At 37.9% G+C, this 27,697-nt stretch overlaps 1 protein-coding gene across 1 annotated transcript in view; it reads right to left on the bottom strand.

Annotated features, from left to right (window-relative positions):
• The window catches only part of CFAP47 (cilia and flagella associated protein 47), a 541,109-nt gene that overhangs the window by 227,879 nt on the left and 285,533 nt on the right, over positions 1–27,697 (bottom strand). The window contains 5 exon segments of the mRNA XM_049704952.1: positions 5,777–5,935; positions 14,369–14,485; positions 17,966–18,100; positions 19,376–19,563; positions 23,306–23,498. Of these exon segments, the coding sequence (XP_049560909.1) occupies positions 5,777–5,935; positions 14,369–14,485; positions 17,966–18,100; positions 19,376–19,563; positions 23,306–23,498 (792 nt within the window).

Raw genomic sequence — 27,697 nt, 5'->3', positions numbered from 1 at the left:
ATATATATAGGTCTCGTTTTTGTATCCATTCAGCCAATCTGTGACTTTTGGTGGGAGCATTTAATCCATTTACATTTAAGGTAATTATCGATATGTATGTTCCTATTCTTATTTTCTTAATTGTTTTGGGTTTGTTATTGTAGGTCTTTTCCTTCTCTTGTGTTTCTTGCCTAGAGAAGTTCCTTTAGCATTTGTTGTAAAGCTGGTTTGGTGGTGCTGAACTCTCTCAGCTTTTGCTTGTCTGTAAAGGTTTTAATTTCTCCATCAAATCTGAATGAGATCCTTGCTGGGTAGAGTAATCTTGTTTGTAGGTTTTCTCCTTCATCACTTTAAATATGTCCTGCCAGTCCCTTCTGGCTTGCAGACTTTCTGCTGAAAGATCAGCTGTTAACCTTATGGGGATTCCCTTGTGTGTTATTTGTTGTTTTTCCCTTGCTGCTTTTAATATGTTTTCTTTGTATTTAATATTTGAAAGTTTGATTAACATGTGTCTTGGCGTGTTTATCCTTGGATTTATCCTGTATGGGACTCTGTCTGCTTCCTGGAGTTGATTAACTATTTCCTTTCCCATATTAGGGAAGTTCTCAACTATAATCTCTTCAAATATTTTCTTAGTCCCTTTCTTTTTGTCTTCTTCTTCTGGAACCCCTATAATTTGAATGTTGGTGTGTTTAATGTTGTCCCAAAGGTCTCTGAGACTGTCCTCAGTTCTTTTCATTCTTTTTTCTTTATTCTGCTCTACAGTAGTTATTTTCACCATTTTATCTTCCAGGTCACTTATCCGTTCTTCTGCCTCACTTATTCTGCTATTGATCCCATCTAGAGTATTTTTAATTTCATTTATTGTGTTGTTCATCGTTGCTTGTTTCATCTTTAGTTCTTCTAGGTCCTTGTTACATGTTTCTTGCATTTTCTGTATTCTATTTCGAAGATTTTGGATCATCTTTACTATCATTATTCTGAATTCTTTTTCAGGTAGACTCCCTATTTCCTCTTCATTTGTTAGGTCTGGTGGGTTTTTATCTTGCTCCATATGTTGTGTGTTTTTCTGTTTTCTCATTTTGCTTAATTTACCCTGTTTGGGGTCTCCTTTTTGTAGGCTGCAGGTTTGTAGATCCTGTTGTTTTTGGTGTCTGTCCCCAGTGGCTAAAGTTGGTTCAGTGGGTTGTGTAGGCTTCCTGGTGGAAGAGACTAGTGCCTGTGTTCCGGTGGATGAGGCTGGATCTTGTCTTTCTGGTGGGCAGGTCCATGTCTGGTGGTGTGTTTTGGGGTGTCTGTGGCCTTACTTGATTTCAGGCAGCCTCTCTGCTAATGGGTGGGGTTGTGTTCCTGTCTTGCTAGTTGTTTGGCATAGGTTGTCCAGCACTGTAGCTTGCTGGTTGCTGAGTGAAGCTGGGTGCTGGTGTTGAGATGGAGATCTCTGGGAGATTTTCGCCATTTGATATTATGTGGAACTGGTAGGTCTCTTGTGGACCAGTGTCCTGAAGTTGGCTTTCCCACCTCAGAGGCAGAGCGCTGAGTCCTGGTTGCAGCACCAAGAGCCTTTCATCCACATGGCTCAGAATAAAAGGGAGAAAAAGAAGAAAGAAAGAGAGAAAGAAAGAGAAAAAGAAAGAGAGAAAGAAGGAGAGAAAGAAAGAGAGAAAGAAAGAGAGAAAGAAAGAAAGAAAGAAAGAAAGAAAGAAAGAAAGAAAAGAAAAAGAAAGAAAGAAAAGAAAAAGAAAGAAAGAAAGAAAGGAAGGAAGGAAGGAAGGAAGGAAGTTAGGAAGGAAGGAAGGAAGGAGGGAAGGAAGGAAGGAAGTTAGGAAGGAAGGAAGGAAGGAGGGAGGGAGGGAGGGAGGAAAGAAAGAAAGAAAGAAAGAAAGAAAGAAAGAAAGAAAGAAAGAAAGAAAGAAAGAAAGAAAGAAAAAATAAAATAAAATAAGCTAAAATAAAATTATTAAAATAAAAAATTATTATTAAGAAAAAAATTTTTATAAAGAAAAAAAAAACCAGACAGATAGATCCCTAGATCAAATGGTGAAAGCAAAGCTATACAGACAAAATCTCACACAGAAGCATACACATACACACTCACAAAAAGAGGAAAAGGGGAAAAAAATCATAAATCTTGCTCTCAAAGTCCACCTCCTCAATTTGGGATAATTCGTTGTCTATTTATGTATTTTACAGATGCAGGGTACATCAAGTTGATTGTGGAGCTTTAATCTGCTGTTTCTGAGGCTGCTGGGAGAGATTTCCCTTTCTCTTCTTTGTTCTCACAGCTCCTGGGGCTCAACTTTGGATTTGGCCCCGCCTCTGCGTGTAGGTGGCCGGATGGTGTCTGTTCTTCGCTCAGACAGGACGGGGTTAAAGGAGCAGCTGCTTACAGGGCTGTGGTTCACTCAGGCCCGGGGGAAGGAGGGGTACGGAGTGCGGGGTGAGCCTGCGGTGGCAGAGGCCAACAGGACATTGCACCAGCCTGAGGCGCGCCATGCATTCTCCTGGGGAAGTTGTCCCTGGATCCCGGGACGCGGGCAGTGGCGGGCTGCACAGGCTCCCGGGAGGCAAGGTGTGGAGAGTAACCTGTGCTTGCACACAGGCTTCTTGGTGGCTGTAGCAGCAGCCTTAGCGTCTCATGCCTGTCTCTGGGGTCCATGCTTTTAGCAATGGCTCATGCCCGTCTCTGGAGCTCCTTTAAGCAGCGCCCTTAATCCCCTCTCCTCGTGCATCAGGAAACAAAGAGGGAAGAGAAAGTCTCTTGCCTCTTCGGCAGCTCCAGACATTTTCCCGGACTCCCTCCTGGCTAGCCGTGGCGCACAAGCCCCCTTCAGGCTGTGTTCACGCAGCCAACCCCAGTCCTCTCCCTGGGATCTAAGCTCCGAAGCCCGAGCCTCAGCTCGCAGCCCAGCCCGCTCCGGCGGGTGAGCAGACAAGCCTCTCGGGCTGGTGAGTGCCAGTCGGCACTGATCCTCTGTGCGGGAATCTCCCCGCTTTGCCCTCCGCACCCGTTGCTGTGCTCTCCTCCGCAGCTCTGAAGCTTCCCCCCTCCGCCACCCGCACTCTCCGCCCGCGAAGGGGCTTCCTAGTGTGTGGAAACCTTTCCTCCTTCACGGCTCCCTCCCACTGGTGCAGGTCCTGTCCCTATTCTTTTGTCTCTGTTTATTCTTTTTTCTTTTGCCCTACCCAGGTACGTGGGGAGTTCCTTGCCTTTTGAGAGGTCTGAGGTCTTCTGCCAGCGTTCAGTAGGTGTTCTGTAGGAGTTGTTACACGTGTGGATGTATTTCTGGTGTATCTGTGGGGAGGAAGGTGATCTCTGCATCTTACTCTTCTGTCATCTTCCCCGGTGATCCAATATTAATATATTTAAACATTATACTGTTAAAATCTGGGTGGGAAAGAATAAAAATAGATTATTCCTCATCACTGATCCATAGTACTATGCTAACCAATGAATGATCTTTCACAATAGTGTCTCCCAAATTGATTTCCTTAAAATTCATTTTGTTAATGACTGAGTATGATTTTCCGTTTGAAAATTAATCAATCTTATATATACCTAATACATATGACATAAGGAAGGGGCAGGTGTGTATGTGTGTGTGTGCATGTGCACACTGGTGTGTGAGTGCAAGAATATCTGTGTTGGAATGTGTGTGACTGTGGCATGCCTGGGTTTATAACATGGTGGCTGCACTGACATATTTTAACTATAATAAAAGTACAAATATATAAAACTGAAACTCAAATTACCCAAAAGACTTCCATGAAAGAAAAGATTCTAGGAATTCCAAATTTTTAGACTAATCATATTCTCACCTTATTTCTCCATTGTTTTCCAAACTATTTCCTGGTGTGTAAGACCATGAGTAGCCAGATGGAGAAGTAAACAGAGATCACACAAGCTCCAAGTGTCAGCTTTTCTGCCCCAGAGCCATGATAATGACACGCTAACACCATCCATGGGTCTCTTAGACACATGTGGCAAAGAGTTGTTTTGTTTCAGAGAATTTGTGTGAGAGGCTTGTGAAGTGTAAGAGTTCATTATTCAGGAGGAAATCAGAAGATCACAATACACATCTCAGTGACAATCAAATGCCTGCTCCCTCTCCTGGGTGCCCTTATCGAATAAGCCATTCTGTCCAGGTGAGCATCTTAATGCTCTCCTCACACAAGTGGCCTTTACTAGAGTCATTCTCTTTTCTTCCCACTCAAGCCACTGCACACCTACGATTCTTTGTAATCCATATGGAAATCTGGCAACATAAATTTACTTCTTTACCATACATCCATGGTAGAAAATAATATTTAGACAAACTAATGGCTACACAAAGTCAATCAAAGCAATATCACAACCATTTTACAGAGGTTTAAAAATCCTTCTGCCCCAACCTTTGAGATATTAACACTTAGAACTCTGCCTGGAACATCATCAAATCTCACTAAATGCCAGTCTTAGTAATCTTTCTAATGGATTTGCTCCATAGGACACTCAAGATAAATTGATGAATGCACCTATAAGAGAAACATTTTCTATGCTGTGTAAACCACCGAACCTTAATTCAAACAAAAAGAGACATAGGTCCGGGGACTGCTTTAACTTAAATCACAAGTCTCCATAGAAGAAGGGCATGTAAATTGCTACGTGTATAGTGAATGGCTCCTTGATAAAAAGCACAGATACAATCCTAAAAAGCTGAACTTAAAATAGCACTCAGTACAAGTGCTTTCAAAATGCAGATGGTCAATAGACACATGAAAACAAGCTCCACCTTGCTAATCATCAGGGAAAATGCAAATCAAAACCATAATGAGATACCACCTCACACCTGTCAGAATGGCCATCATCAAAAAGAACACAAATAACAAATGTTGGTGAGGATGTAAAAAAGGGGAACCCTTGTACACTGTTGGTGGGAATGTAAGTTGGTGCAGCCACTGTGGAAAACAGTATGGAGGTTTCTCAAAAAACTAAAAATAGAACTACCATGTAATGCAGCAGTTCCACTCCTGGGTACATATATGAAGAAAATGAAGACACTAATTTGAAAAGATACATGCACCCCAATGTTCAGAGCAGCATTATTTACAATTGCCAAGATATGGAAGCAACCTAAGCGTCCAGCATATATATATATATATATATATACACACACACACACGCACGCGCGTGCGCAGTGGAATACTACTCAGCCATAAAAAAGAATGAAATTTTGCCATCTGAAGCCACATGGATGGACTTGGAGGGCATTATGTTTATGTTTAGAGAAATAAGTCAGACAGAGAAAGACAAATACTGTATGATATGACTTATAGGTGGAATCTAAAAAATACAACAAACTAGTGAAGATAACACAAAAAGAAACAGACTCGCAGTTACAGAGAACAAACTAATGGTTACTAGAGGTGGGGGGGAGTGGAAGGTACAAACTATTGGGTGTAAGATAGGCTCAAGGATGTGTTGTGCAACACAGCAAATATAGCCAATATTTTATAATAACTATAAATGGAAAGTAACCTTTAAAATTGTATAAAACATTTATAAAAACACAAGTCCCTTTAACTTCTATTATAAAATTGAGACTTATTTCCAAAGAAAGAGTATCAAAGTAAAAATATCAGAAATACAGAAGCCAAAAACTGTGCAAATGTAAGTTAAGTACACATCTGTGTCTGTATACACACATGATCTCAAAGAACAAGAGCTGCCAGGAGATGAAACTTAGAACAGCTGTGCTTGGGACACTCCATGGCCTGAGAAAAGCAGAAACATATAAAATAGGTAACATTTACTTACGATGGCTTTAAAATTGAGGACTTCACCCTTGAGAGCAAAAGTCAGCATAGTACCTCCTGCTCCGCTCTTAGGTTTTGAAATTAATAGCAGTGAAGCTTCAGCAGGATGGAGGAAGCGACTGGTAAATTTCAGAGTTCAAACCAAACAGTAATTTGGTTTCTGTTTAACAAAAGATGAAAACGAAAATATTGTAGTGAAAAAAGACAACAAGCATCTATTCAGTGTATGTGCCTAGTAACCACACCCTGCAAAATACTCACTTCTACAATAAAGTTAAAGATTGTTGCAGATCTTAGAAAGCCTACAATCTAGTTATTGCTGTCAGTCAAAACATCTTGATCCAGTATGTAAACCTAAAGTTAACTTTCAAATGTATGTATAATCTACTGAATACTGGATTTTCTAAGAGCTAGCCACAGGAAATCATATATGTATTTTTGTTGTGAATTTCATAGGACATTCTGTGCTACTGTTTAGGCACATTCTTAGTTATATCAATGACTTTTTTTTTTTTTTTGTATGCAGGCCTCTCACTGTTGTGGCCTCTCCCGTTGCGGAGCACAGGCTTGGGACGCGCAGGCTCAGCGGCCATGGCTCACGGGCCCAGCCGCTCCACGGCATGTGGGATCTTCCCGGACCAGGGCACGAACCTGTGTCCCCTGCATCAGCAGGCAGACTCTCAACCACTGCGCCACCAGGGAAGCCCTATCAATGACTTTTGATTGCAGGGAGGAAAAAATGAGAAAGACAAAGAATTAAAAAAATACTTAAAACTGTGGTTGAAAATAAAATTCGAACCTCAAATCAAAATAACGGTATATAAGTAGCATGACTTTTATTTGAAAGATAGACTTAATTAAAAGAAAGAATAAGGAAAACATGTCCATCTCATTTAATCTTCAACTTTCTAGTCTAAACCATAGTGAATTGTTTAAAGAATCGATGGATTCGGAAATTTTACTTCCCAGTTTCTAGGGGAATGAGTCAACCATGGCACCCTGGCAGCCCTGCATAACAACACAGGCCAAACACATGCAAGGCTTAACTGCAGTGGATATAAGTCTTGGCAGAAAGCTCTGTGATCCTCCCATAACATAAGAGCATGGAACTTCAGGAAGCACTGCTACAAGAACATTTTTCACTTGCCTCCCTATCCTCCCTGAGAGGCTGTCACCAGACAGTTTCTCACTGCCTCCTACATTCTGATGAGGTCTGAGGCTTGCTGCCTATCCTCCTACAGGGTAGAGTTACAGGCTAGAAACTGCTTAGTTGCAGCATGAAACTGACTGTCAGCAACAGGTGTCCTACCATGCATGATGCAGTCATCTGGTCCCTGTTGTTTTGGTGTCACTCTGCATAAGGGACATGGAGATCTGGCCCCTTTGTTAACTCTTGCTTTCACTGTTTATAGAAGTAATGAGGTCTCTGAATAAAAAATGGGCTCAATGTTTCTTTAATGGCTGAGTCTTTCTGCCTTGCCTTGCTGCCACAGCTGTGGGTGGTAAACCGTGGGGACCTTTTACCATTGCTTTTTCACTGGCTTTTAGCACAGTTAGCATTATACATCATATCACAGTTATTCTTTGTACAAACTATCACCTGTCACCTTCCCTTAGGATAGACACAGTTGGGAATGGAGATGGGAATAGATTCTCTCGGCATTATACTTTGGCTTAACTTTCCCAGAACCTTTGAGGAATCTCTGTTAAATGGGTGAGTTTAGGGAGCAGCACAGAGTAAAATGAATGGAGGACTTTCAAAATCAATTGAAATATTCTCAAAATTGTTTCTTAGGGAAAATTACAACTCACAACCAGCAGGAATGGGGAGGATTTTATTCAGATATAATATCACTAATCTCAACGTCTGCTAAAGGACACTTTCTTGGCTATTATGAAAAGCTCAAGGGCTTAAATTTAATTGAAAACAAAGAATATTTGACCTTGAGATCTTTTTTTGGGTGTATAGGCTCAAACTCTGTGTTAGGATACCTGTGAGTGACTTAGGATTTTTCTAGATATTCTAAAATTCATTACTAGATAAAGCCATTCACTCAATTAATATTTATAATTTATAATGTTCCAGACATTGTTTTAGGTTTGGGAGATACAGTAATTGGAAAAAAAATACACTATTCCTGATCTCCTGGATCTTTCATTTTATAGGATATGGCAGACGTTAATTATGTCATCATAAAATAAATGTGAAAATTACAAATTATGTATGTGCTATGAAGTGATAGAAGGGCACATAATGGAGAGTGTGATGTAGTCTGAAGGATCAGAGGAAGTGATATGTTAGGTAGGATATGGAGGACGAGAATGGGTTAGGTAGAATTTGTAGGGGATGAAAGAAGGCATCCAAGACAAGGCCTCTAAAATGAGAAATTATGACGTGCTTGAAGAAATTACCAAAGGCCAGTGGTGCTGAAGCTTAGAGAGCAAGGGTGTTAGTGATGCAAGATGTAGCTAAGAGCCAGCCATGAAAGGCCACATGGGCCATGTTGAGATATTCAGTCTATATCCTAATGGTGATGAAAAGCTATTGGAATATTTTAAGCAGAAGAGTAACATGACCAAATTTACATCAAAAAAATTACTGCCATTCTAATATAAAGAATGGATTGCAGAGAAACCTTTTAAGAATCTATTGTAGTAGCCCAGTTTAAAGATGATAGTACATTAAATTAGCATAGAAGAGACAGATAAGAGGAAAGATGTCAAATTTAAGATACATTGGGTAAAATCAATAGGATGAGGTAATGGATGGGCTCTCCATGGAAGGTGATGAAAAATGGAGTTCAAGAATGACCATAAGTGGGCTTCCCTGGTGGCGCAGTGGTTGAGAGTCCACCTGCCGATGCAGGGGACACAGGTTCGTGCCCCGGTCCGGGAAGATCCCACATGCCACAGAGTGGCTGGGCCCGTGAGCCATGGCCGTTGAGCCTGCGCGTCTGGAGCCTGTGCTCCACAACAGGAGAGGCCACAACAGTGAGAGGCCCGCGTACCACAAAAAAAAAAAAAAAAAAAGAATGACCATAAGCTAAATAACATGCACTTAGTAAATAAATTTATGGAACTATACTTAAGTTTTATGAAACATTTTAAAATAGAGTATCCTTTTTATGAAGCCAACAGCTGGTTTTAGGACCATCAAGATTTGAGCTTCTCCTGAGTATAGATATTCCTTTTATACATTTTGTAGTCATATTTAAGCATGGAAATGACCAGTATTCCTTCCTGAGCGTGTTAGAAATTTCAGAATCAAGTGGGTTGTCCTTTTCAGGTAAGTATCTTACGTCTCCAGATGCATATCATAATTATGGACTTTATCTTAATTTTCTTATCTTTTATTTTCTTTTTGTTCCAACTGCCTCCCCCCCATTCAAAAAAAGTCTCCTTGATATTATATGTACCTCATAGACTACTTCAACATGGCTTTTGGATGGGATGGAAAATAAATATATGACACATCAATGTCAGTGCCCAGATGGCTCAATGAGAATAATGAGAAAAAAAGAAACAGAATGGTTTTCTAAAAGTATACTTTCACTTCTATGACAGTCACTCTATGATTAGAGCTAAATTTAGTCATCAAGTTAGATGCAGAAATGTTTTTTTATATGCTGGTATAGCTGTTTAATCTTTTCTATATAAATGATACCTCAGGGAATTTAAATCCACAACTGGCAGAAAGAGCCATTATTAATCATGATTCAGACAGAATCTAAGACAGGATATGGTGCACATAGATAATTATATAATATCTGATAATGATAAACCTATAGATTTTTTAAAGAAAATAAAATATTTTCTGAACCCTATGTGTAAAAACCAAAGTCTTCTAAATTATTTAGTCTAAAAAGATATTTTTATATCACTGAGACCAAGATAAACAAACATACTGACTGATCTCAAAGAAAATAAAAATAATACAGGTCACAGATGAGAATGTAAAAGTCAGAATATAAAAATCAGAGATGCTTATTAAGATATTATAACTCCAGTTTAAGAACAGGATGCTATGAAATAGAGATACTCAATGCAAAAGAAAGTATTCTTACAAATATATATAGGAGATCACCTATCTATTTATCTATCTATCTATCTATCTATGTATCTCCTAAAGGAAACAGTTGGAAAAGAAGGCTTGTTGATAAAGAGAGAAAAAAGCAATGAGCTGAAAAATATGAGTGATAAGATAGGATATACAGAGGATCCAATTAACAGGTAGTATCCAACAACTAACGGTTGGAAAATGAGAACAATGAAAATGGAGGGGAGAGAATGATGAAAGAAATTATTTAAGAGAATTTTTCAGAGCTTATGGAAAACAAGTTCATAATTAAAGGACTCACTGTGCACCCAGATAGTGAATTTAAAAAGTCCCTCCTTGGGCTTCCCTGGTGGCGCAGTGGTTGAGAGTCCGCCTGCTGATGCAGGGGATGCGGGTTCGTGCCCCAGTCTGGGAAGATCCTACATGCCGCAGAGCAGCTGGGCCTGTGGGCCATGGCCGCTGAGCCTGCGTGTCCGAAGCCTGTGCTCCGCAACGGGAGAGACCACAGCAGTGAGAGGCCCGCGTACCGCAAAAAAAAAAAAAAAAAAAAAGTCCCTCCTTGATGCATTCTGGAACAATATCACAACACAATGGAAGATCCTAAAAATGTCCAGAGGTGTGGGAAAACAGAATTATAGTAGACTTTCTCATCACCAATACTGAATACCATGAGGCAAGTGGAACAATTATCTCAAGAGTTATGAGGAAAAACCTTTTCATCTTGGAAAAATATACGAAGCAAAAAATAAATCAAGTGTAAAGGTAGTCAAAAGACATGCCTAAAAATAAAAATTTTAGGAATTTACCTCTCCCATACTTTTTATTAGAAGGTTTCATAAAGGAAGTTTTTTAGTAAATAAGTGAGTACACTAAGAAAGAGAAGGATATTAGTTTCTATCCAAAGAGAAATATAGAGTGCCCAATACTAAGCTCTTCAGTAGGTCTGGAAAGCACTCAGTCCAAATAAGAATGAAAGGTAAGGTGCTCTAGAATGTGGTATACTTGAAGGAAGGATTAAATTTACTCACTTCTTTAGAATTTATTTTCTCAGCTTAAAAAAAGCATCAAAAGATGCTTTGTACACTGATTGCATAAGAAATATTTACAAAACACATTTTTACTCTTGGAACAGTAATGAACAGAGGATAAAACTAGTGATGTTTGGTGGGAGGGTGATCCATCTAGAGGAATAAGTAAGCAAGACCATCAAATATTATAGCTATATGTCAAGACATTATTTCTGAAGTTGACATAATAAAAATACTGGCAAAGATATATAGATTATTTATATTTATGGAGGCAACCACTGGAAGAACTAAAATTAGACATAGTTGAAAGAGTTAAAAGTAGGCACTCAAGAAGTGGATCTTTGGGCTTCCCTGGTGGCGCAGTGTTTGAGAGTCCGCCTGCTGATGCAGGGGACACGGGTTCGTGCCCCGGTCCGGGAAGATCCCACATGCCAAGGAGTGGCTGGTCCCGTGAGCCATGGCCGCTGAGCCTGCGCGTCCGGGGCCTGTGCTCCGCAACGGGAGAGGCCACAACAGTGAGAGGTCCGCGTACCGCAAAAAAAAAAAAAAAAAAAATAGAATTGGATCTCTGCAGATGGGAATATGAGGGGAGAAGGATTTCCTTTGCATGTTAAACTCTTCTGTATCTGAGTTGTTAAAGCAGATTCAAATTAAATTTTGATTAAAAAAGATAAAGAAGTTGAAAACAAGAATACATGTACAATATGGTCAAAATATGAATACATATATTCATGATTACATGTATAAGTGTACATGGATATATGGTCAGTTAACGTTCACTTGGCATGTGTTAAAAACCTCAAGAAGCTAATATTCATAAATATTTTCTATATTGATGCAGACCATTAAAGGTACAATGGTGAATAAAAAGAAAAAAGCACCGCTGAGAAATTAATGGGAATTACGTTCACCCAAGTGAAATGTTCTCACAAACCAGCTCCTGGAGAAGCAAAAATGATATAATTATATGTCATGGATCTTCAGGATTTCTTACAAATAGTCAAAGTCACATTTCACTGAATGCCAAGGGCTCTGTATGAATATGATATACACAAACACAGACACACAGTATGGCAGGTGTTAGTTTAATAAGAGTACTAACTCTGGATTTACATTGGCTGGTTTTGAATCTTTATTTCACCATTTAATAGCAGGGAAAATTGGGCAAATGATTTAATGTCTCTGTGCCCAATGTCTTGTTTTGTAAAACGAGGACACTAGTATGGTTGCAAGAATGATTAAATATGAAAAGGTACATAAAAGTGTATGCTATATAGATTTCATACATAACAAATGTTTAACATATATTGTTTTAATATTTATATATATAATACATATACTTTGTAAACATCTAATTATACATATGCTATAATAAACACATACTTGTTCATATAAAAAGACTGGAAAGAAATGAATAAATTAAATGTGTTTATCTGATGGAATTCTAGACAATTTTTGTTTTCCTCTTTATACTTTTCTGTTAAGTGCAAATTTTCAACAATGCAGGTATACAGGTTTTACATTTATAATAGAAACTATAAATTTAATTGTTAATTTAACTAACAAGAAAAATGGTCTTAAGCTACGACATCAGAGGTTTAGTGTGGTTGTTAGGAAGAATTTCCACATCATGAGAACTTTGAAATACTGGAAGAGGCTATCAGGTTTATGAGTGAACAAAGGGTCGGGGGGGACTTAATTCTTTTCACTTGTATCATCCTATTTGAAGGGCAGAGAAGAGATCATTTATCAAAGTCCTGAGGGAAGACAAATGGTACTGTGACAATGTCCAAATGAATTTGTATTACCAAAGTTGTGTTTTATAACAGACGTATAAGAAATATAACTTGGAAAACAAATGCGCTGTTTTTACAAAGAGTTTTATTCTGGGATTTGATTTATAATATAGATGGAGGTGAGTGGAGAATTGTTTTTCTCATATTTAATTCAATCTGGATATAGTCTCAACCATGAATATTCAGATTTTATAAATTATATACTCCTTTAGCATGGAGCAGCAACTGAAGAAAATGAACAGAGGCTAATGACACAAGTCAAATGTACTACTGTAACTGGGTTTCTTCGTATTTTAAATACAATTAAAGTTGTCTCCCATTTCCAATTATTTCTGTGTTTGATATATTAGAAGTAATAAAGACTACATGTGAAAAGTAATTCAGTTTAAGGTATAGTTCAAAAACCTAAAAGATAATTAGCAGTTATAGTCTGTTGCTTTGTACAAGGAAAAAGTAATTGAATACAAAGACAATGACTAAAATTTAAGACTGGTTAAAGACCATTACTGGTTATCAAATCTGTCAACTCCTGTGGTACTGACACAGCTATTCTCATATCATCGTTGTAATATGTAATAAGAGTATTTGCCATCATTAACACATTAATATATGAAGTAGGATTTGTTGATCTAGGAAGAATTATATATTATGTTCGTATTTAATTTCTCAAGACTATTCTCTGAGGCTTTCATTTGTTCCTTATTTTTGAGAATGGGCTAGTAATTGAAACATTAAACAAGTATCATGTGAACAGAATCAAATAAAAATGAGACTATATAGAATATCATCACAATTTGGGAGTGTACATGTATGTATACATCCATACATAAATATACAATGATTATGAAGCGACAGAGAAAAATGGAAACATTGGGGGTATCTTTGAGGTAAGATTTTTAGTCTTTACTTTTATTTTTCTTCAATCTTTCATAGTTTCTAAATTTTTACAATGAGCACGAAGTGCATTTATAATCAGAAACAACTAAATATTATATATATATATTTAGCACACACTGGTTCCAGTTTCCTGGACTGGGACTGTAGTACATAAAGAACTTAGAGGCTATTCTCTACGGACCATATGCATGCAAAATAAACTAAAATTAAATGCATACATAAAAAGTAAATGCTTTATATTGTTAGAACTGTTTTAACAAAATTGGTGAGAAATCTCAGTAACATATGAAAAACTTATCTATATCAGCAGTGGCAATCTTTTCATTACACATATATATCTGTTAAAAACAAATCCAGGGACTTCCCTGGTGGTACAGTGGTTAAGAATCCACCTGCCAATGCAGGGGACACCAGTTCGAGCCCTGGTCTGGGAAGATTCCACATGCCGCGGAACAACTAAGCCCGTGCGCCACAACTACTGAGCCTGCACTCTAGAGCCTGCGAGCCACAACTACTGAGCCTGGGAGCCACAACTACTGAAGCCCATGTGCCTAGAGCCCATGATCCACAACAAGAGAAGCCACCGCAATAAGAAGCCTGTGCACCGCAACAAAAAGAGTAGCCACTGCTCTCTGCAACTAGAGAAAGCTCTCGAGCAGCAATGAAGACCCAACTCAGCCAAAAATAAATAAATAAAATAAATAAATTTATTTAAAAAAAAAAACAAATCCAGCTCGCTCTTTTGTAATTATAACACACATTAAATCTCTAGGGTTGATATGTTCAGTGAAGCAAAATTAAAAGAAAAAAAACACTTACTTTGGAGAAACTGTCACAACCTTCCCTTGGGAGAGGAAGAAGTCAGTGGCATCTCTTCCGATAATTGTAGCATTATACACTAAGTTTTTCAAGCTTGAATTTTTCAGTAGGATCTATGTTGAAGAAGAGTATAAATGAGATCATGAATTTTAAAAATATATAACTTAACATTTCTTATTTTTATCAAAGAGTTATATATTTTAATCATGAAAATACTTACTCCTAGTATAGTAACTGGAAGGAAGCAGAATTTGTGTTCAAAGATAGTGTGTGTGTGTATTATTGTTTTTTTTCCAGAAGTGGGCAGGGAGAAAGAGCTACCAGTCAAGGAAATTACAGATGTAAGAACACCTGATCTTTGAAGATATGAAATCCAAAGTTAGCAACTTGGATTTTAACTGTACTGCAAAGGGAAATCTTTAAAGAATTTGGAACAGAGAGCTTACATAATCCAATTTACAAAAAGGTTACTCTGGCTGCTCAGTGTAGAAAGCATTATAAGGAGTGTAGGTTTAGTATCAGAGGTCCAGGCTGAAAACGATGGTGGCCTTATCTAGAAGTGGTAGTAGAGCTAAGGGTTGGCTGTCCCTTCCTTCCTGATGCCAAGATATGGAGAATATTTGAGAATGAGTTACTTCATTTTTAGAGAGCATTTCATGAAAAATGTGAGTTTATAAGTGTTTATGCAGAATATAATGGGAATTAAAAAAAAATACACATTAGAACGACACAGAGTTATCATGGAAAGTACTGACCCAGAGGACACAGAAGACCTGAGGGAAGTGAATGGTTGGCCAAATTAGAGTAAGGAAAAGGTGACAGCACTTAGGCAGTCCAGGAACTATAGTCATAGATAGAATATGGTAGATATCTGTTGAAAGATAAATTAACTACTTTTATATTTCAATAAGAACTTTGGTAACCACCAAGACAAGTAAGTTGTTGCTGAAGGGTTTCTACCCTTTGTTTACCCTCAAATTTGGGGCTCTCATGTTGCTTACCTGTTTACAGATCTCAGTAACTATCGAGGCAAGACTCCTCTAGTGTCTTATTTTTAATGTACGTATGTGTGCATTTAAAGTATTAATTAACAGATCTAGTGATTTTAAGTCACAGAGAGCTAATTTCCATTTTCTGGAAGGAAATGTTGAAAATAATAGTAGATGTACTATGAACTGTTACTGGTTTATAGTCTTGGAACTTCCATAACCAGCCCTGAGATCTGAAGAAAGCTACTCATTCTCATTATGTCACACACACACACACACACACACACACACACAAATAAATTTATATAAAAATAAAAAAATAAATAAATGATGCAAAGGCATAGGGCCCATCTGTGGTCAGATTATTCCACCCAATTCCAGGATTTCATGTAGGGGTCATGTGAGTGGTAGATGGGGAGAAGGGAAAGCTGTTCAAGGAAAGAAAGCAAGTTTTGGAACCTCAATTCTCCTTTTGCAATGACAGCCATTCTTTAACTATTGTGCTCCTGTGTAAATTTTGTTTCAAAAAGTAAAAAAAAAAAAAGATAGTTCTATTGCTTTTAAAAGTATCTCAGAAAATCACTGCACTCTACATTTTTTCACTGATCATTATACTGTTTAATGGTCCCAGTATTCTATTTGTGACACATAGCTACAAAAATACTTTTTCAATTATAGTAGCCGTTTCTTGAGATTTTTCTTTATACTGGAAGGTTGAAAGGGTTGTTAAGAATGACTTTCTACTACTTAGGCACTGCCATTTATGGTGTTGATGCATATGGGCAAACTATGCCATAGATTCTCAGCAATTTCCAAATCAGTGATTTTCTTGAATGAAATTTAAAATCAAAGTATGTTGTAATTAATATTTTATTTTGCATTTCTATTTAATTTTTATTGTTTCCTTCAAAAGATGTTTATTATATTTGTGAAAAATAAAAGTTCTATGTAGAATCGCATCTATAATCTTAAAGTGTGAACATTATTCTTAGTAAAAAGTGTCAAAAGAAACCATGTTTCTATTTTAATATGCTTTAATCTGATTTTTAACATCACAAATAAAATTTATGTTTAAAAATTAGCTTGTGTTATTAACTTTTTCAAAATAATAATCAAACGGCATAAAGAAATTAAAACGTGTACAGAATTAGAAAACTAGTAATAATACTTAAGTGAAATAAATCACTGCTTAAATCTAATTCAGACCTCTCCTATCTTCTGCAGGCTTAAGCAAAGCATTTCTAACTCTTCAGAAATTTGATTCTGAAGTCAAAAGTCCTCTTCATTGTAATTACAGCTCTAGGCCAGTTAGTACCCAAGGCCCTTAATTATCATTGCACGTAGTGAATTACCGTACAAAATACTGTTGAAAAAGTTCTCTGAAGAGTTTTGTATCTCTTTTTCCAACAAAAAAAGGGAAAGGAATAAAATTTTTAAAAAAGGATCATATCTCAATGTTTGCTAACAGAAAATCAGGAGGAGTGGCTTTCCTTTCCCTAAATTGAGCCCTTTACACTTTGAGACAAGGACCTGAGTTTTTCCTGACTTTTAACTGAATCCTTATTAACCATCACTCATACAGTCACAGAGCCTGCACAGTTATTTTCTCAAAAAGGTTACATCTACAAAACACCAGGATGTATCTTTTGAAGACCAAATATGGACGTGTTTTGCATCAAAAGTATCAAATTACCACCCCCCCAGCTTAACATGAGGAGGAATACATAAAACAGCCTAAGGACAAGGAATAAAAATGATCTGACCAAAGAGGTAAATTAACTTCTGTACATAGTAAGATTCTAACAGCCCAGACTTTCCTGAGAAAGAAGGAGAGAACTATAAATCTGGTTGAAGATTTTATGAAAACTAGTAGAAGGAACAGTCTTAAACAAATATAAGAAATAAAACTGTATGCTCAACATATTTCACAAGTATTCATATGAAACATATTGTTTGAAAACTAAAGTGCTGTTGATGATCCCTGACAAGATATTTCTCAATCAAAGAAAACACTTGTAAAACATGGACATATTTATATAGTTTTGTCAGGGTCACAGGACTGAAAATTTCATTTTTAATTTTTCCTGCATATTAAAAAAATTCACTGTTACATATTTAGCAGCTCTAGCATATATAAAAGCCCTTAGTGGGGATTAACAGTGGCCCTGGTCAGGAGTGCTTTCATAATTACTTCCCTTTCCATATCCTCATTTGAACAAAATTCATCTGGATGTGTAAAGTTCCCTAAAGGAAAGCCAGGCATACTCCGATCACAAGTTTCTACTTACTGTGTCAGTCTTCTTGTACATGAAATGGATCTCAAGTTTCCTGAATGATTTGCCCTTCAAAGTACTTAACTTTCATTTTCCATCTCCCCACCCTATTCCTCAAATGAATGAGGCATCATTTCATTGTAGGTAGTGATTACTATTAAGGAAAAATTCTCCCTTTCACTCTGCTATACCTTTAGTTTAGAAGGAAAAAACATTTAAGGCTTATTTTATCATACTGATACTTTTGTTAATTTTGGGTTGAGAAAGAAATATCTAAAACCCACTTAAACGTTTAACTCCACGTATATTTTGGCCCCAAAGATATCCTTACCTCTCTCAACACAGTGTCATGAAGAGTACAATGAAAGGGCACCACCTTCTTGGGGAGATATGCAGGAAGTCTTTCATACATGCAGACACAAAACATGAGCATCAGGATTGGATTGGGATCACAGATATCAGTAGCCTAGTTTCAAAGAAGAGAATTATAAATTACAGGAAATACAGATAAAATATATAAAAAGAGCTAAAGCACAGTACATCAATTGTTGAATTACTTAAAACATCTTAAAATGTTATTGACACTGAAATGTTGCTATGAGCAAACAAAATATTGCTGTGAATCAGAACAGCTTCACCTATGTGTTAAAAGATAAATTAGATGTATTCTAAATATAACAATGACCTCACAGCCTCAAAGATGTGATAAAAGCTAGTCAGAAGTCAGAAAAAATACTGTGCACTAGAAATACTGACTAATGTGATTAAGATACCATCCCTGACTTAAAGTATATAATATGGTAAAAGGTAATAGTAGACAAACTACTAAGGTAAAAGATGGCAAGAGATTTTCAAGCAAAAGCCCAAAGGAGGAGGTAGCAGATGGGATGGCCTTGAAGAATGCTTGGATTTTAAATAAGTTGGTGTTTGAAGTGAGAAAAAGGTATATTCTATCAGAAAGGTAAAGAACTCTAGGACAAGGATATAGGAAGTATAGTGTTCATTCGGGAAAGAAAAAGTACAATCCAAATCACGCATAATAAGATAAGAAGGGGCCAGTTGTGGAAGAAAAGACTAAGGATTGCCACGGCCACATAGAGGAGGGTGTGGACGCCAGGGTGAGGGACTTGATTTCAGAACAAGGAATAACACAAGAGCAACAATTCGGGCAGATCAGGTAGGGGCAGTGGGAGGTGGCTGGGGAAGTACTTTGTCTAGAACAAATCACAGTAAGGCAGAAAATGTAATTATACTGATAAACAAGATAAATTAGTACTGATTGTTGGAAGAGATTTGAGAGAAAATCCAGAATTAGGGAGGAATAACAGCAGGGACAATCAACATAGCCAGAATGTGCATTAAACCCAAAATGTAGAGTCAGGAGCAGAAGGAGGAAGGATTCTTTCTCTCAGTTTATGTAGTGCTTATGATCTCCTAGAGAAAGGTGGAAGTAGTGGGGAAGAATTATTCACAGCAATGAAGTATTGGGATTGGTCTGAGGCAAAGACTCAAAGACATATAAACACCACTGATCAACAAGCAGCTCTGTCATTGTTAGTCAACAGGGAGCTCCTAACATTTCCAAAAAATGAAGATCTACTATGACTTAATGGCACACATTCACATAGCAACTGAAAATGATCCAGGCCTGGCTTGCAAACACAAATAGTGCCAGAGCTAAGTATATCTAAAGTGTTATGTGAAACTAAAGCACTTGATTCTGAAATCTGGCAGCAGTTACCACAGAATAATGACAGCCCCTTTGATCATCTGCTAGTCCACATTCCTGAAAACATTCTTTTCCTTCTTTGAAAGAACACAAAGGTTTATTCTTTCTTGTTCTGTCAATAAGCAGTAAGGCTAACCAATAAAGGTGCCTGGGGAGGAGATTATTAGGGGGAAAAGGGGGAGCCTCGGCAGGGTAGAAAACTGTTAGTGAGTATGATGTGAGGAAAACTGAGAAATATATCAGGACCTCAAAGTTTCTCATCAGTATTCTGTCATCTCACATTTCTTCACTAAGGACAATGTTAGTCAACATATATAGGAAAATTATTCAACATAAGGACAAACTGAAAAATGGAATACAGAGTTTAATTCCCACGAAATGAAGAATATGGGCCAGCCTCTGGGTGTGATCCAAAGAGAGCTATCTATAGTGATGGGAAATGTGTTCATTGGGGAAAGGGTAGAACTAGTGGCAGGATACTCTGGTTCCCAAGCCTGAGGCCAGTAAAAGTCTTCTGAACAGTTATAGTGACTACAGCATAAAATATATAGGCAGCAATACAAAATTATTCCAAAAACTCACCTTTGAAAAATGTGTAATAGGATGAAGAGGCAGTATTTTGGAAATGAAAAAAAATGTTTATCTTAATTGAAAAATACTTTTGATAATCAGGGTATTAGAGTGAAAAACCTTTAGAAAAGCACAGTCTTACCTTTATGATAAATTTCAATGAAAATAACCTAAAGAACTTTAAAGTAATCTTTAAAAATTGTATAAAAGGGCTTCCCTGGTGGCGCAGTGGTTGAGAGTCCACCTGCCGATGCAGGGGACACGTGTTCGTGCCCCGGTCCGGGAAGATCCCACATGCCGCGGAGTGGCTGCGCCCGTGAGCCATGGCCGCTGAGCCTGCGCGTCCGGAGCCTGTTGCTCCGCAACGGGAGAGGCCACAACACAGAGATGCCCGCGTACCACAAAAAAAAAAAAAAAAGGGACTTCTTTTTCAAATATAACTGGTAAATAAGTACCATTCTGTGAACAATTTAAAAGCACGAATTGCTTTTTGTGATACTATGGGCTAATTGCTTCATACATTAGAGTGCATCAGAATCACATGGAGGGTTTACTAAAACACAGATCGCTAGGCCCCATCCTCAGAGTTTCTTAATCAAAAGGTGTGAAGTGCAGCTCTATCCATCTACCCTGTACAACACCACTGCACCAAGCTGTAACCATGGTGAGACTTTACCAATGGAGAGGGATGAGTGGAGTAAGTGTCAATGTTGAGAAGTAAAAATCCAGGGCACTGAGTATGACTTTTGCTCAGTCCAAGTTAACCTAAGTAAAGCCCTTCAGAGAGCTTCTCCTCATGGACCACCACAGTTATTAACCATGCAGACCTGTACTCAGGTACATACTGAACACGGAAACTGCCTCTTTCTAATTCAACCATTCGACCTGATCCCTACATTGGTACTAGCAGGTAGAAACTAGTAAGCTAATGTACACTCAATTGTCTGAAATAGGGTAGAGAAATATATAAAACCTGAGTGTGTCCCTTTATTCACTCATTTTTCATTCATTTATTTATTTACTCAATATTTGATATCTGTTATCTTCCAGGCACTTTTCTGAGACTACAGCAGCGAACAACAAAACAGAATAGACTGTTCCTGTTAAGAAGCTCACATTCTACAGGAGGAGGCAGGGTATAAATATGACCGGGGATCAACACTATTGAGAAAAATAAGCAAGAAAGAGAAGGACTGAAGGATGTACTAATTTAGAGAGGGTACTGGGAAAGCTTCTCAGATAATGTGATATTTGAGCAGGGTCTTGAGTGAAGTGGGAAAAAGAATCGTGAAGATATCCAAGAAAATGAAGCTCCAAGCAGAGGGAATAGAAAGTGCAAGGGCTTTGCAAAGGCATGAGACACAGTGTTTTAAAAAGCAGAAAATAGGCCAGGGCCCATAATGCATTATTCTAAAAAATGCAGCAAACTCTGTGAAAACAACTTGTGTACGTCATTTTGTTGGTAAAAAATAGAACCATAATAATTTTACAACAAAAGGACATATTCATTTCTAATATATATACATATTGTATAACACTGGTTAAAGTGTTACTCCTCAGTAATCAAAGTGCTTATTAACACCTTGTTTTACATTTTTTTTTTTTTTGCGGTACGCAGGCCTCTCACTGTTGTGGCCATTTCCGTCGCAGAGCACAGGCTCCAGACGTGCAGGCTCAGCGGCCATAGCTCATGGGCCCAGCCGCTCTGCGGCATGTGGGATCTTCCCGGACCGGAGCACGAACCTGTGTCCCCTGCATCGGCAGGCAGACTCTCAACCACTGCACCACCAGGGAAGCCCTTGTTTTACATTTTTGAATAGGCCAAATACATGTTTATAAGATTTGAATCTTATTAAATTGCAGTTTCAAGGCAAATTGCTTGATATTATCAGCATGTCAATTAAAAGGTGATAAAATATTCCATGTTTACTGTTCTCTAATACCAATATATCAATATATCTCTTTCAATCTTGATGTCACTATGTTTGCTAAACTAATGCCTTTAAGTTAGGAGCAACTGTAATTCAAAGTCTCATTTTAAATCATACTTTTAATCTTCCCCTTACTTCTAAAGTTTAGATTAAACTCTGAGGGTTCTGTATAAAAAATAAAACATAACCCACTCTGAACATGACAGGTTTGTATGTACTTTGAAGAGGGTAGCTGAATGGAAGCCAAAGAAACAAACAATGTGCACATGTCCTCTTCTCAATACAAGCAATGCTTATGATGAAGAAAAAAATGCACAGCTATACTAGCCAATTGGAACTATTTCAAAGAATGTAAGCCTCTTGGGGTAGAAATTTATAAAGCCTCATTCCTCAAGGACAGAACCAGGGAGTGACCACCTGAACACTGGAGCAGGTCTATCTATGATCACCTGTTTGTCTTGGTCTTGGTATATGGACTTAATATGACCTACCCCCTCAAAATTCACACTTAGTGATTACCAATATGACTGTCACAATGACATGTAAGGTGTTTTCTAGTCAATTTTCACTTGGTCTCAACTAATTATGTACAAGGTTTCAGCAGTGTCACCTAAATTTAATACTTTATAGAGCTGAAAATGCCAGCAGTGTTAAGGCGATCTTTCATTTGTAGAGCATCTCTACATAATTTTTACCATTTATTCTTCAAAATAAATTGAAGAAGCATCTTTTATTATTTCCATTTTACATGTGTTGGGGCCGAGGGTAGGCTGCCCCAAAATGTGCCTCAATGGCATATTGATTATTTTGAATTCAAGTTACTTAAGAAACAGCCAATGCAACAGGGACACTTTGACCCTCCTCTTTGTGTCCCTGAAAGTAGGAGATGAATCTATCACATGAAAGGTGCACTCCCTGCATTTGAAGGCAGAAGGACATACTTATCACAAGAGACAGGGAATTCGGGCAGAGATACCTGTATAAACAAAACATTACTTATTTAATTGACTACCCCAAGCCCAAATTCTGCTTAGATTCTTCACTAATTAAGCACCCAAAGCCCAAGTTTCTTTGTCCTGCCAATTCATCACCAATTTCTCTGTTTAAAAAGTATAAAAGCTGCCTGCTTTGGCCACTTCTTAGGTCCAATTTTTATGGGACCTCCATATGCATGAATCAAAATGTGTTTCTTTTTCTCCTGTTAATCTGTCTTGTGTTAATTTTATTATTAGTCCAGTCACAAGAATTCAAGACAGGTAGAGGGGGAAATTTCCCCCTCCCTGACACATGTAAGGAAACTGATCTTGAAAATGTTATAGGACATCCTATTAAATGCTGTAGTCAGGTCTAGAATCTATGGATTCTGTGTTTGGTTCTGTGGTTCCTTCTATATTGTCAGACTACAATTTGTGATAATTTATTTAAAGAAAAAATTTCTCACCTTTGGGACAGTTTTTCCAAATAACATGTCAGCTGTTCTCATAATTTGTGTTCATCAAACTAAGCAGAATCCTTTCAGGATTAGAATATATGTTGCTGGATGCAAAACAAGGATTGACTTTTGGTGAATTTTGTCCATGTACAGGGCGCAGATTATTGATGCTATGTGGTATAACTCGGTATAGTACCAGAACCTAAAATTTGGGTAAGAGAGAGAGGAAGAAATTTTACTAGACCTGAATGGCAAAATAAAAACTAGTATTTAAAGAGTAAATACTACCAAGCAAAGAGTAAATACACACCACCAAGCAATTCTCTGGCACCAGCTAGATGTCCTACATTCAACTCAATTCTGATAGTATCTACACAGAAGTTGTATCAGAGTCCATAGGTTAAGAGCTCTGTCCCACAAAACTGTCCTCTACTTCAGATGTCAATCACAAGCCCAGGTTGCTACCTGTGCTTCTGACCAATGGGCTATGTGTTGGAGGTTCCAACGACCCCTTCCTTGGGTTCAATTAATTTGTTAGAACAGCTCACAGAACTCAGGAAACCCTTTTACTCATTAGATTACTGGTTTGTTACAAAGGAAATTAAAAGATAGGAATTAATAGCCAGATGAAGAGATACATAGGGTGAGGTCCTGAACAAAGGAGCTTCTCTCCTCGTGGAGTTTGGGAACCAGCATGGTGGCTTGTGGAAGCATTCTGGTTGGATGGTTTCTGAACCCCCCTCCTTTGGGGTTTTATGGGGGGCTTCATTACACAGCCATGATTAATTAAATAATTAGACATTGGGGACTGATTCAACCTCCAGCTCCTATTCCCTCCCTGGAAATCAGGACATGGGAGTGAAAGTTCTCAATGCTCTACTCTTGGTTGGTTCCCCTGGCAACTAGCTCCCATCCTTAGGTGCTCTCCAAAAGTCACCTCATTAACGTAAACCTAGTTTTGGTGGAAAGGGGCTTCTTATGAATAACAAGATATCCATTTCAACTTTATGGCTCTGAAGGGATTTCAGGAACTGAGGAAAAAACACCAAATATTATAACAAAAGATGCTCCCATTGCTCTTATCATTCAGGAAATCCCAAGGGTTTGGGGAGCTATAAGCCAGGAACTGTGGATGAAGACCAAATATATATGAGAAATACACATATTTTGGACAAAATATATATGAGAAATATATATATTTGGTCAGACCAAATATATTTATTATAAATCATAATATTGCATTACCTAATTAAAAAATTAACTGATTTGAGGACAGTTTTTTTCAAGTGCCATTTCATTAAAAACACAAGGATGTGAAATTCCTTTCTCATTTCTTTGCCAGCTTATGTAACTTATAAAAGTAAAATTTAGAAAATCAAAGAATAAGTTATCAAGTCATAACTGATTGTGATAATGATATTTATTTAAGAGGTCTGTTTTTAAGACAACAAAAATGTATACAATTTTGTAATTTGGCATGTTTGTATCCTATATCATAAAATTTGGTGTCTTTACATCATAGCACCATTCACTACATATAGACCACATGTTTGATCATGAAGCTACACATCTGAGTTTAAAAATGATTAAGCAATATTAAGATTAAGTAAAGAAACCAGTGTCTGATCAGCAGTGTAATATAGCAATGAGCTACTCAAAAGTGCTGCTCTACTAGTGAGGTAGTAGATCACAAGCTGTTCATCCCACCCAGAACCTACATATATACAGGCAAGACTTTCTCAATGAAGGAGTCAGAGCATTTGGTTTACATTACTGTACAAACTCAGCTCCTTGGTTCATCCCAAACCTGTGATAGACAGGCATGGGTGTGAAGACCACAATCTGAGCCATATGCTTTAGTGACACTGTCGGTAGCCTGACCATATCTCTCCAGCATTCACCTCTTATTCGGAAAGCTACTCACCTACTTACTTTGTAGGTAAAGACCTACAAATCTCTGCTGGAGGGCTTTTTCTCTGGCACATGGGAGCACACTCAGCCAGGAGTGCCAGAAGATTAATGACCCTTGAAGCAGCCCCCTACCAAGAATAGTCAGGGAACTGGTAGATAAATACTCCAGCTTCCTCATCACTCAGTTGGGTTGACTCTGAGATTCATCATTCTCATTCATCTGAGATTCAGTGCTCCTACAGATCCCCTGTGGAACTGAGCCTCAGTTGCCCACAGTGGAAGCTGTGTGAAACCACATCTGTTATCAGCCTTCCTCACATTCTCTGATTCAACTCCCTACTCTAATGCCCATGCTTCTCAGGATCACCTCTGAAATAAACTACTTGGACTCAAACCTTGTCTCCGAGTCTGCTTCTAGGAGAGTGCAGTCTAAGACAAGTATTGGTACTTTCCTAGTCAGGTATACATTAATTCTAACCTTAGAAAAAAGTGCTCATTTCTTTACATATAACATATCTACACGATGTAGTGTCTTAAATGGCTACAGTTTAAAAAGTATTAAAATATTTACAAGAGTGCCAGAACTATTCTTAACTCTGCCACGATGAGAACTATTTTAAAATTCCATCAAAAAATCCATGTCTGAATTCCGAACAATTATCTGGCATATGTCTAGTAAGAATAGTCATTCAAAAATGTGATTTGCATCATTTAAGCATTTTTGACAGAAGTGTAACAAAACTTCTTTGCTCCTTCTTTCTGGTAGTTATGCGACTTAGGGTTCCTAGGCTTCAAATGACATATTCTGTAACAATGCAATTAAAAGCCTTTGAAAAGAACCTTTTCCCCTTCTCAGGGATTACCAAATGATGAAACACCTGAGAAGAGTTGAGATAAATGTTTGAGGCTAATAACCTGAACTGGCTCAGGATTCAACTGTCATCACTTACCTCCACTCTGCAAATAAGACAAGATCTACAAGTGACCCCTGACTACAAATATGGATTCAATGATGGACCCACACAGAGGATGCCTGTGACCTTTACCACAAGAAGAGCCACCAACCTGAGTACTTAATTCTACAGCAGTGCTTCTCAAACTATCAGCAGTGAAAGACCCGTTAGTTTTTACTGTGCCACAAAATGCTAATTTTGTCAAATACTCTAAAAATAAATTCCTAGACAAATGAAATGAAGAATAAAACATACAAAATATAAGACCCCATCACAAGCAAACCCAAATACACTATGTGTAAGAAGTGTTACTATTTTTTGCTTAACATTCAATCCACATAAAGTATTTGAAAGACTCAAAACAACAGTGACAAAACTGCTAATAGTACATCTTTTGGGTCAACACCCAATTTCAGCATGTGGAGGGGGCAGAGCTTCCCCACAGAAATGAGCAATTCTCAGACACCAGCAGGGCATCCTACAATTTAACGTAAAACTGACACTATCTACCAGAAGATAGCATCAGATTCTACAGGTTAAGTACTCAGCCCTGCAAGACTACCCCTCCCTCAATTCAAATATCAACTGCAAGCCCAGACTATTACCTATGTTTCTGACCTTCCAGCTACCCGTTGGAGGTTCCAATGACACCCTTCTTGGTAACTCAATTTATATGCCAGCTGAAAGTCCAGGTTTGCTGACAAACTAGCTATAAATCAGAGGTTCCCACGACCCGCTCCTTGAGTTCAATTAATTTGCTAGAGAGCCTCACAGAACTCAGAGAAACATTTTACTTACTAAATCATGAGTTTATTATAAAAGGATATGATGCAGGAACAGCCAGATGTAAGAGATGCTTAGGGCAAGGTATGTGGGAAAGAGTGAGGAACTTCTACACCCCTCTGGGCTCTCCACTCTCCCCATATCTCCACGTGTTCACCAATCCGGAAGCTCTCCGAAACCTGTTTGTTTGGGGTGTTTATGGAGGCTTCATTACATAGTCATGATTGATTAAATCACTGGCCATTGAAACGAATCAATGGACAAAGGCTTAATCTCCAAAATATATAAACAGCTCATGCAGCTCAATATTAAAAAAACAAACAACCCAATCCAAAAATGGGCAGAAGACCTAAATAGACATTTCTCCAAAGAAGATATACAGATGGACAAGAGGCACATGAAAAGCTGATCAACATCACTAGTTATTAGAGAAATGCAAATCAAAACTATAATGAGGTGTCACCTCACACCAGTCAGAATTGCCATCATCAAAAAATCTACAAACAACAAATGCTGGAGAGGCTGTGGAGAAAAGAGAACCCTCTTGCACTGTTGGTAGGAATGTAAATTGATACAGCCACTATGGAAAACAGTAGGGGGGTTCCTTAAAAAACTAAAAATAGAACTACCATATGACCCAGAAATCACACTACTGGGCATATACCCTGAGAAAACCATAATTCAAAAAGATACATGCCCCCCAGTGTTCACTGCAGCACTATTTACAATAGCCAGGTCATGGAAGCAACCTAAA

Source organism: Orcinus orca, chromosome X (assembly GCF_937001465.1).
Source record: "Orcinus orca chromosome X, mOrcOrc1.1, whole genome shotgun sequence".
Classification (NCBI taxonomy): domain Eukaryota; kingdom Metazoa; phylum Chordata; class Mammalia; order Artiodactyla; family Delphinidae; genus Orcinus; species Orcinus orca.
This window is presented reverse-complemented; position numbering and strand designations above follow the sequence as displayed.